We start from the raw sequence: 12,370 nt of genomic DNA, 5'->3' as shown, positions 1-12,370 counted from the left end.
CTCATGTATTTTAACCTCACCTGCCTGCAGCACTGTTTTTTTTGTAAATCAAAGAAACCTCTGAGTCTTTATTTATGTATGATCTACTTGTTTTGCCTTGCTTTGATCCTCATTTTTAAACTATCTTTGGATCTTCAATTATTCTTGCATAAGATATCTACTCCAGGATACTGACTAAACAACCTTTCCTCAAATGCTGTCATGGATGCATTTTCAGTATATATAAACCAAGAACTAAAAGTATACGTAAGCTCTGACAAAAGTTTAGGACTCCTAGAAATGTAAGTTCATAATGCAAATACGAACTGTATTCTTAAAATGGTAAATTTAAAATATAAAAATTTCCATGATTTTTAAAAATTTGGGTTTTCCAATGCCTCTTGTCTTCTGGTAACTAGGAAGACTTTCATTTAAACACATTGCAGACAATCATCCTAAAAACATGGATTAGTGCTTTTGTTTGAGATTTTTCCTAGTTTAATTCTGATTTCAAAAGCCGTGAGTGATAACAGAGCAAAGCTGCAGCTGTGGCTTTTCTTTCTGCAGCATTTAGAAAACAAATGTAATGGTTAGCATGCTGCAAATGAGAATGTGAAGTTAGAATATTTTTTTTAAATGAAAATTAGAATACATTTTAGCTAATATACAACTCTTTAACAAAACCAAAAAGGGGTCATGAAAACTGTTCAACACTACCAGTACATTTGCAATTGTGCCAGGTAGTTACAACTGTTAGAGAAAGAAATTGTTGACCAAGCAGTTGTAAAATCAGGACTCCAAGGTACATGGCTATAAATATACAACAAAATCCTTAAATAAAGAAATCTCAAAAAGGCGTTGTACTTGTTTACTCATCATATAATTAACACAAATTCATGAGGAAGTTCATCAGTCACTGATCACTATTAGTATGAAGGCAAAATGAGGGACTGATTTTTCTTCTGCAATATCCCATTGGCCTACATGGGATCTGTCTCACTTCTCACTCACAAGACATTAGCAACACTTGAAGAAATGCCAGATCTATTCAGGAACAGATATCATATTCCACACCTTTATAGTATCAAAATAATACATAAATTCTACAATTTTGTATACACAAGTGTGACTTCCAAAAATGCATAAATCATTTGGGGTTTGGTTTTGTGGTTTTTTTTTCCTGTCTGATTGGCCTCTTACAAGATTTCACAAAGTATGTTGGGCACTGCTGTCTATATGTGCTTCTGCTTTAAAATACTGCTTCTGTTGTACGTTCACAAGTTTCCAACTTCCATTTTACTGCAACATATATAATATGTTGCAATACAATACATCTATAAAACAGCTAAGATAAGAAAAGATATGGAACATTACCTTCTTTGACTATATTGTCAGTGAAGAGGCTTGTTAAAATTGTAGCAGGAAGAGTCCCATTGGCTAACAGGATGCCAGAAAGCATTGCCAGTTTTGTCTGCTCTGTCTCAGTAAAGGCTTTAAGAAACAACAGGAGCTGTGAGCAAGACAAGAAAAAAAAAAGTATTTATTTGAGGCACAGGGAGACAACAGGTAGTAATTAATATCAGTTTTATTTCTTATTTCTTGAGAGGTCTCAATACAAATTACAGCAATCACATCAAAATCCACCCAGAAGCATGACAATGTCATTTCACTGATCCTTGTAATTTCACTTTCTCCAAGAACATATGACAGTACCTGAAGGGAGACTACAAAAAAGATGTAGAGAGACTATTTACAAGAGCAGCTACTGACAGGAAAAGGGGGGATGGCTTCAAACTGAAAGAAAGATGCTTTAGATTAGATATTAGAAAGAAATCTTTACTGTGAGGGTGGCAAGGCTTTGGGATAGGTTGCCAGAGAAGTTGTAGATGCCCCATCTCTGGCAGTGTCCAAGGCCAGGTTGGACAGAGCTCTGAGCAACCTGGTCTAGTAAAATATGTCCCTGCCCATAGCAGGGGGTTTGGAGCTAGATGGTCTTTAAGGTCCAAAGCCATTCCATGATTCTTTAAGGTCCAGCCTAAGCCATTCTATGATTCTGTGAAGAATACAGCCTTAGTCAGGTATAAAATGTCTTCTTCAAATATATGTATGCTTGTGTAAAAATAAAAGTACCGGCCACAGGCTTAAGACACACAGAAATTACAGGATGACAGACAGGAGCCTGTCTATTCACATCTTCAGACTTCCAGCTCAGCCACAGAGAGTTAAAATTTCTTTTCTAGCTTTCAAAAACTATTGCTCATGGAAATGATAAAAGAATGGGAAAATTTCCTGGTTTTCTTTTAGGGAAGGGAACACAGCACAATTACAACAGATTTTTTTACTGACTAAAAAAAGAATATATTTCAAGTTCAGACACTATTGATAAAGCTGACAAAGGACAGACATGAACACAGGCTGATTTAAGACCTTGCCATTCCCAGTACTAATTACAAGAGAAAACAAATAGCTTGAGAAAAAATTACAAATCTCATCATCTTGGAAGATCTGAACTACATATACACCTTTTAATCCTAAAACTGGCAATTAAGTCTATTTTAAATTTTTTTATTTCATATGTTAAAATTATTGACTTGAGAGCATATTGATGAAGTACATAGTGCCCTTTTTCTTTTATATCAAAAAAAAGCCATGCAGAATGAGATTTTGTCAATGGCATTACTGTTAACAATAATGTTTTCTTAATGTGGTGTTAGTGATCACAATATGGGTGATGGGAAAAAAAGAGGTGAGACAAAGGACAGCTTCATTCAGTGCAAAAAGCTGCTGATTCCATCAGATGCTAGCTTACAAATTCACCATCGCCACAGAAGAAGGGAAAAAAAAAGTACTGCAGATACAATTTTCTGCAGTTAAAAAGAATACTCATCTTTTTCTTCATAAGATGGCACCTCTCCAAAAGGATGTCCTGACCTTCTGCTGTCAGGACACTCTTTTTTGTTTTCTACATGAGCAACAAATTCAATTCAAGCAAAACAGTTTGTTTTGATAGAAAATTCTCACCAGGTTTCCACGTTAGGGTATTTCTTAATTATCAGATTCTACCCATACAAAGGGACAGAGTATGACCCATATCTCTGTCCTTGTTTGTTCCCATGGGCAGTGAGAGATCTTCTCCGAGCTATCCAAGCAGTTTATCAACAAACATAAAACTTTCTGAATGCAATGAGGTTTTAAAAGTCCAGGTAACTAATGAAGTTATTAAATCTCATGCAGTGTTTTATGAATAGTTCTGCTCTGCATCAGTGAATAGAACTGAAAAAAACCCTCATTCATACAGTAGGACTTACATAAGAACATCAGCTTTAAATTACAGCTTACACAGGACTGAATGACTCAGCCACAGACAAATCACTCCGAATTTTTATTTTTTTCAGTGGGCTTTAGCCAAATGACTGCAACACATACTTTTAGCATAAAATAACAATTATGAAACTACCAAATCTCAAGGTGTAATTTTATTTCAGCAAACTGTGGCTCAACCACAAAATGCATGACAATTTGGGATGCAGAAGAATGGAGTTACTATTTCTAAATATATAACTGAGAAACAAATGGTGTGCTGTATTTCCAAATGCAGCAACTAGCTGGTGTGTATAATGGTGTAGGCAAAGGAACTCCAGGGCCACATTTAAAGGAAAACAGAACATTCTTAGAGAAAATCAATATAATCCTAGTGTATACTGGAAGCCTGTGGATTTAAAGCTTTCTTTATACAAGCTTTATCAATAACACTGTACTAAAATGAGATCAGCACAAGAAAAAAAAAAAATCAGAATTAGACCTCTTTCCTGGAAATCCTGAGACTGTAAATAAAGAGAAACAGCTTCAGATTTCTGTGTACCCCACTTAAACATTTTTCTTTTGCTTCTAAATAACCAAGAGATGAAGATTTTGAATAGAAAGTGGTCACACTGACCGCTTTAGCGTAACAGACCAGGTTTTGATATACTTCTGAGCTCCAATCTCCATCCTTTCATCAGTAATGTGTAGATCATGAACAGTTATACCCATTTGTATAAAAGTCTGTTTTAAACAGAACTTTTGTGCAAAAAGGGATGTGTATCTTCTACACATCCCTTGATAATTGCAGTATTGTTTGTGCTACTTGCCTAATTTTTGTTTAACTGATATTTTTCAAAAGCAGCTCAAACCTAGACTTGGCCTTTTCTGCTGCTTAAGGATGCTATTCCATACTTTCCAGCAGTTCTGAAACATAGTTTAGTGGGAGACTGGGTGATAGGAAAACCCAAATCTTTCATAAATCCATTTTAAACCCCATGAAACAGAACCTAAATTTCAGTTCAACGTCGTTACTTCAGATTTTTATTGCTGATTAATTTAAGCACTCTTCTTTTAGCATCACAATTAGAAACCTCAGTAGGGAAGTCACAAAACATCCAAGACACTTCAGAATAGCTCCCAACCACCCACAGAACATTCTCCAAGCTACTGCTTCCCTGCTGTTAGCCAAGCACAGACATTACTGCTTTCGTTATACAGATACAAACTGATTCCAGGCATAAAAAGGGCAGCTCTGGCTCATTATTTTGTATTTCTGTGATATCTATAAGAACTCCCAACCACACAAGCAGAAATTCAGAATACATAAAAAGCACAAGACCAGGCCTCCTGTGATGTTCCAAGTTGTATTTGTCATTAAAGTCTTTTAAGCACAATTTCTGGGCATAGAAGATGCACACAAATAAACACATTCATGCAACATTAAAAAGCACACAAGAAAAACAAGTGCTTCTGATCACCTCTCATGATCCAGAAATCTTAAATGGTGAAAATTGAGGAGCTCTACCCACACGGGGTGCGTGGTGTCTTTTTATGTCTTCATTATCTACACTGGTCTGTTGCTGACAGTTCGTCACATCTGCAGACAGCTGAATTGTCAGCAATGGAGAAGGTAGATAATAAAGCAACAGGTATCTACTACTGAGTCTTGCCTTTCATTTGGCTGATTTAAAGCATTTCTGCTCACTCCCTCTTCAATCTCAGAATGTTATTCTCCTCTTATTTCCTAATTCCTAGCTTAATTTACTGTTCTTTCATTAGGAAAATAGGAACACAAATAGTGAACATCACAACATCTCCCAGCACTTCAGACATCCTCTTATGACTCAGTAATATTTACCACTGGTAAGACAAAAAAAATTATCTGTACTTTATCCCAATTCTGATATTAAAAAGTTTATACAGAAAATTACCTAAACATGCAAACATACTAAACAGAAAATAACTGCATTCTTCATCCAAGGAAATACATATGTAGAGAAAGAATAACACAAGTTTGGAATTTAGAATTTTACTGAAATTACTGCAAAATGTCATGGGCCTATGTCAGTACATTGGGCCATGCTCATATGAACATAAGGTGGCTACATCAAAACACAGCAAGTGAGCAATGTATCTAAACATTGTCTGTTGAAATTGGTTGCACAAAATAATTTAGATGTAAAACTTTGGATATATGGTTTGCTGATGCCATCAGAAAAATGAGTAACTGTCAATTTTGAGGAGACAGAGTTAAGAAATAAAGCAACTGAAAGCTAGAAGCAGAGAAAAAGGGGAAGGTGGTAGAAAATAATGTCCTAATGAGAAAGTTGTGATCTAGAAGACATAAAGCAAATACTTGCGCAAATACTGCTATCTAAGATAATCTCTCTTGAAAGAAAAGTCCCACTGACAGCATCTGTTTCTTTATTGTGAAACTGCTGGTATTGCCTTGGTTTTTTTGGCATGCCTTTTTCTATGAGAAGAGCTAATTTTCCCCCAAGTGCTCCATCTGCCTAATGAGTCTGCCAGAAACATCAGTTCCATTGCTGGGACAATGATCCACAAAAAAAAATGTCAGCGAGTCACTCTCTTACATATCAAACCACTGAATAACTGCAGCCATCTTTGGTCTAACAGAAACACTTTCTGGAAACCAGGTGTCCACCTTCTGGACCTCCACGGGCAGCTACTCCTGTACAAATTACAGCATGCAGGGATTAAAGGATTAAGTGGTTAAAAACCCTGCAGCCTCATAAATGAGAAAACAGCCACTTTGTGGATTCACACAGGCAGGGGGAAGGAGAAGGTAAGCAAAAGGCACCAATAAGTAGTCCTCAAGGGCTATATGGGCAATGGCAGTGAAGGTGCCATAGTCTCATCTTGTCACTAAGAGTGCAAAGTGAATTTTTGGAAGCTTAAGAGGATGCAAAGCCAAGCAAGTTACAGAAATGAGCGGAGGCGGCTTGAATTGACATGGCATTTACTTAATATGCTGAGCACTCTCTGAAACTTGAATGCTGTGAGTCAGCGCTTCTCATGTCAGTGATTACAGTAATTAACAGCAGGAACATTAGATTTGTGTGGGGATAGAGGTAAATTTAGGTCTTTAGAATGATGTACTGAGTAATCAGCATCAGTTGATAGGCATGCTGGCCACAAGTGTAAAAATAATTTCCTGTATGAGCAAGAATGTATAAATCAAAGCCAAATTAATTCAGGCACAAGAAGTGCTGGTGAGGTACCAAGCTCCAAATGTGCCCTCATTTGACCCTTGCAGCAACCTTTCTAATGTTTAAATAATATGGAAACATTTTTATGTTTAACAAACATGATACTTTAGTCATGGGACAGGTTTCACCACCACCAGCATGCCTGTCAAGTTGCAGAACAGTACAGTATTTATTACTTATTCAGGCCATTAGAAACAGATATTTACATCTGTTACTAGGAACTCAAAATAGACAAAATAAATCTGTACGTTGTTTTGCAAAAATTTTTACCCTGGCTTTTCCTGTCTCCTTAGAATTCAGCATCACAAAACAAAACAGTATCCACTGTTTTGTGGATAGCCACTACAGTCTAACCGGCAAATCCTGAGCGCTCTGCCACTGGGGAGTCTTTCTCTTACACATATACAAAAAACTTGGGGTTGGGATTTGTTCCACAGTGCAGGAGTGGTTGAATACTCAAACCAAGAGACATTCTGCATAGCAGATTTGTATTTATTCTCTGGGAAAAAACAGAGAGATGTTCTATTTGCAGGACAGTAATACTACCTCTCATTAAGAGGTATACCCCAAAGTGTATCAAACTTTTGCACAAAAAAGTCTGGAAGAAGAAAGTGAGTTTGGTCACAGCAACCAAAGGATTCATTAATTCAGAAATATGCTACATCAAGTGCTTCCTGCAGTATTCCCACAGAGCTGAATTTGCAGAGTAAAGCTACCTCCTGTAGATTCCATCCTCTTTTCCAGTAGAGCTAAATAAAACACCTAGCAGCAACACATTTGTACATATACAATCATATGAGAAACATAGTAAAATATTATCATTCCAGTAAAGATGGAATTAACATTACCTTTTTGATTTCATCTTCAAATGCTTTCTCCAAATATTTGTATCTCCTGATAAGTTTATTGAAGACCTAGAGATAAACACAGATTAACTTAAAAAGTCTCACAATTACAGCCATCCTTCTTTACAAAAAAAAAAAAAAAGGGAAATAAGCAGCTTGCAGAATGATATTTCTCTAGTGTTGTCGGCCACATGGAGAGCACAAAACACCCTTCCCTCAATTTTGTGATTCTTGCTTCATAGAGCAATGCTTGAATGAAACTGCAATAAATTCTCCCAATCTTTTCATATTTTTCAAAATGTTTTTCCTTCTCTGCTTTTCACCATATCCATAGATAAAAGCAAGGGAGAGGAGGTGAAGGAGGGTAACTGCACCCTTCCCCCAATAATGCAGCCCTGGGGAAACTCTCAGCTGCAGGCTGAAGGAGTAAGGATGCTGGGCATCTTCAAAAGATGCAATATCTTGGCAAATCAACTAGCATAAATGTTGACAACAAAACACACTACTGTCAGAGACAGGAAGAACATTTGCCAAAGCTTCTAAAACAATTATATTATTGGAACCACTTGTTCTCCAGCTTTGACCATTTGTTTCCCATCATGCAACTACAGATTATGAAACCAGAAGCAGCACAGGTGCAGAGCTCATTCAAGGTGAAGAAGGAAGAGATAAGAAACTAAATAAACAAATCATCACTTGCACTGCTGTACGAAGGCACAAAGCATATGACTCACTATCACAGGTAAAAAGGTTTATGTGGGGAACAAATTACATTATTGCTACACTGGATAGGGGAGGAAGGAAAATTAGGTTTAGAAAGCTTCAATTCACTGTCCATAATATAAAACATATCCAAACATCTTAACTGGTAGTATTTTGGCTCAGAAAAAGTGGAAAATCAAGTGTGGCCATACTGAGAAGCAGAGACACATAGAATCCTAATAAAATGAGATAAAGATGAAAAAGCAAGATTCTTGTTACTATTTCCAAACAAAATTCTGCATATTTTTAAAGTCTCTGTTAATGACAGAAGCATGACTTCATATGCAAATAATCTGCTAAAATATCAGTACTAACTTCAGTCTTTTGACTTGAAGACTTTTCACTTTCAATCATTTCCATAACTAAATCCACAAAAAAACCCCAGCCATGCTACTTGGGAGACAGAGTAAGAAATTACCTTCTAGGTATCTTCTAGATAAAAAAAAGATCTAAATACTATTTTAGACTAACTCCACATTTTCATAATACAGTAAGAGCTCTAGTTTTCATTATGCACAAAAAATGGCAAGGTCAATAAAAGGACACAACTCTTCAGACAATAATTACAAAATGTTAATTTATTTTGGTAGCTTTTGGTTTGAAGTGCAGAGAATCCATTGAAAATTCCACTCCTTCAAATCCTGAGGTGAAGCCTTCCTTTCCATTTTTCAACATGCAATCTTTAAATTTCTCCTTGGAGGAATGGCAGTGCCAATTTTTGTTCAAAAGATTGTTAAAATATTAAAATTCAAGACAGAATCAATGCATTTACTGATAACAGAGACTTTCCTGAAGCAGATAAAATATTTTCAAGAGATGATAAAACTGATGTGTAAGAAATATTGACTCCCTTTCCAAAAATAAGTACATTTCACTAATTTAGATTATTAAAGATGTTTTTTTAAAGGAGCTTTCTGCTATTAAGCAAACATTTTTTACCAATCCAGATTTTGATCCCAGCACTTTTAAAATCAACTATGGACCTTTCCAGGAACTTATCACCCTAAACACCTGAGCAGGAACAGCAGCTCTTAAGCTTTTAGTCACTGTCTCCAGTATTCCAGTAATACCCAGGGATTTAAAAAGACGAATACATAATTAATTAACAATAACAGTTTTGACATATGGGAGTTGCAAGGGTATTGCATTTTTATGCAATCCTACTGGTATCCAGAACTGCATGGTGGCTTTGAACTTTCCATAGAATTCTTACTGTACTTTCTCATATAATTACTACCTTCCATTAAGGAGTTATGAAATGTTAGTTTCTGTTCAAGAATCTTTTAGAGTTCACTGGTTTTTTTTGTATTAATTTCACATAGCCCTACTTATGCAAGTCTTATTCCTGCAGGAAGAAATTATACATCACATATGTAGGAGAAATGAAAGCTCTTGGAATATATGCCCAACTCCTAACAAGTTATGCAACTAAAGGTTGGAGGCGTGAGCTTTATATTTTTTGTCATTCATGTACTTCATAGAATTGTTTAGGTTGGGGAAAACCTTTAAGACCAGAGTCCAACTGTTAACCCCGCAGTGCCAAGTGCCATTAAACCACGGCCCTAGGCTACCATGTCTACAGACCTCTTAAATATCTCTGAGACTGGTGACTCCACCATTTCCCTAGGCAGTCTACTACAATGTTTGACAACTATTTCAGTGAATAAATTTTTCCTGATATCCATCTAAACCTCACCTGGCACAACTTGAGGCCATCTCCTCTCATCCTCTGACTTGTTACATGGGAGAAGAGACTGAACCCCACCTGGCTACAGCCTCCTTTCAGGGAATTGTAGAGTGATAAGGTTTCCCCTGAGTCTCCTTTCCCCCAGGCTAAACAACCCCAGCTCCCTCAGCTGCTGCTCACAGGGCTTGTGGTCCAGATCTTCTCCAGCTCCATTGCCCTTCTCTGGACACTCTCCAGCACCTCAAGGTCTTTCTTGTAGTGAGGGCCCAAAACTGAACACAGGATTTGAAGTGTGGCCTCACCCGTGCTGAGTACCGGGAGATGTACACTGCTCTGATCCTGCTGGCCACACCATTGCTTATAAAAGCTGAATTTCTGATACAGTGCATGTATCAGAACATGTCGCTCATGTTGCATGTTGCTCAAAATATGGTCATCTAAATATTTCAGTCTGCACACAGAAAAGGTCAACAAAATTAGTAAGGATGGTGACTAGAAATACACTCAACCAATGGTAGACTGTGATAAGCAAGACTGCTTTTTGTAAAGAAAAAACTGCCAACTGTGATCAGATTATCTTAAATATCCTATTTCCTTAGCTAAAATGTGTATGTTAGGGCAGATTAGTGATTAACGGGATTTTAAACTGGTCTGTAGCTAGCACAGTGCAGCCTAGACAGTCTGCAGATGTTCCACTGTAATCCCTTTTGACACATAAATGGAAAACAGTAATCAGCTATGCCTTTACTGACCTGAGCATAATTTCGGATGGCATCATGATCTTCATCTGCAAAAAATACACAGTGGTTGGTCATCTTGGTCTTGTCATTGTCATCTATGCGTGTACCTCCAGGAGCTGTAAGAAAGGAGAAAAAAAAAAGGCAAGGAATAATTTCTTACTTTAAAGAATGTAAGATATAAGAAGTCTAGTAAGTCTTACATTAATATCACCAAGGCAAAAGGCCACGATAACAGTTAGTAGGGGAGAGGGAGAAACAAAGACAGACCAAACTTTGCTAAGATGTGGTGCCACCTGAGAGAAGGAATAACTGGCTGATATGCTGCACTGTAGGTCACACAGTCCTCACAGGACTGGGTGATTCAGCTCACCTAAGGAATCTCAGCTGGTCTTGAGAATGCTGAGAGTGATCAAACAACTATGGGTTGGAGCACAACCGTTATGCATTATTTTAATTCTTATTTTAAACACCACAATAATGTAAATCCCTCCCAAAGAGAAAAGTATTAGCACTGTGTTAGTAATCTGAGTACTTGGAACACCCTGCTAACCCCTCTAATGGGTCAGCTCTTGTAAAGCTCACGTAAACATTCAAAACACTGGCTTATTTTGCTGAGTTTTTTTCCTAGGGATTTCCACTAGCTGCTGCTTCCTGCATTACCTCAACTCTTACAAAAACATCTTTTCTTCTTACATATCAAAGAGCAGGAAGCAGGAGTCAAAGCAATGTGACCAGTAAAACGAGATAGCTTACTCAAAATAAAGAGGAAAGTGAAAAGTATGTTTTTGCCAGAAGCTGCCAGTGATACCTGGTAGAAAAGCCCCAGGAACATCCACAAAGCACACCTCATTATCCTTCACTTCTCTGTGCTACCTTTTGTTACAACACCTACAAAGCAAGATTTGCAGCAGCTCTTAACCTGGAGTGCACCTTTTTATGCTAATAAATCTTTCTGTTTCCCCTAGTTAGCATCTCTCATTCTCTTTGCTGTTCCAATTATATGCTGGTTTAGCTCAGACTGAAGGCTTCTCAGAGCAGTATCCAGAAAGTACCGAGGTGTTACTGTATGACAAACAACAAACAGTGCTATGATATGAGATGCAAGCAGTGAAAATGTAATACAGGCTATAATTTCCACGGTAGAGGAAGATAGCATCTTAAAAGAAGCAAGCAAGGCTGATCATCAAAATTCTCTGTCAGATATTCTGCAGGTTACCTAACATGCTGCCAGCTACCAAAATATCAAAGAGTGTGTCAGCATAGCGGCGATAATCAAGTCGTGAGCCTGCTGCATCCAGAAACTTGGCTATAGCCTCCAGGTCATTCCCAGCTTCATTGAGGCCTTGGACAATTGTATCCCTGAAGACTGTGGGTTCAAATTTCTCCTTTTCATCTGAAACAGAGAGACAGAAGAAGGAGAGAGAGTGTCAGTTTTAAAACTTGTTAAAATCCTGTATCAGTCAGCAATTGAAAGGACCATGGCACCTAAAACACTCTTCTCATTCTGGTCAACACACCAGAAGTTTGTTTGGTTTGTATCATTTCTGGAAATTCTGCAGTGTTTACGCTTGCTTCCCCTATCCTCATCATCTCCCAACACCAAAACACACATAAACATATGGGAATATATAAATAGAGGAAAAGCAACTATTGTTTTCAAACTTCATACTCTTCTCTTGCTCTGAGAGCAGAATAAAGGGAATGCCAAGCTATGAGTCCATAATCTCACTGTATGAACATTTAATTTTTCATCTCTTGCTATTTTTATTTTAAAAACTATAGTAACATAACTAAAATATTTTCAAAAAGACTCTTCAGGAAAAA

At 37.2% G+C, this 12,370-nt stretch overlaps 1 protein-coding gene across 2 annotated transcripts in view; it reads right to left on the bottom strand.

The window, feature by feature from the left end:
- The window catches only part of BZW2 (basic leucine zipper and W2 domains 2), a 55,012-nt gene that overhangs the window by 18,132 nt on the left and 24,510 nt on the right, over window positions 1-12,370 (bottom strand). For both annotated transcript variants that reach the window (XM_064411383.1, XM_064411392.1), the window contains exons 3-6: window positions 11,763-11,939; window positions 10,559-10,662; window positions 7,361-7,426; window positions 1,354-1,489 (exon numbers count right to left, since the gene is read on the bottom strand). In XM_064411383.1, the coding sequence (XP_064267453.1) occupies window positions 1,354-1,489; window positions 7,361-7,426; window positions 10,559-10,662; window positions 11,763-11,939 (483 nt within the window). The remainder of the gene's footprint in view (window positions 1-1,353; window positions 1,490-7,360; window positions 7,427-10,558; window positions 10,663-11,762; window positions 11,940-12,370) is intronic.

The sequence above is a fragment of the Passer domesticus genome, chromosome 1 (assembly GCF_036417665.1).
Source record: "Passer domesticus isolate bPasDom1 chromosome 1, bPasDom1.hap1, whole genome shotgun sequence".
NCBI classification, from domain to species: Eukaryota; Metazoa; Chordata; class Aves; order Passeriformes; family Passeridae; genus Passer; species Passer domesticus.
This window is presented reverse-complemented; position numbering and strand designations above follow the sequence as displayed.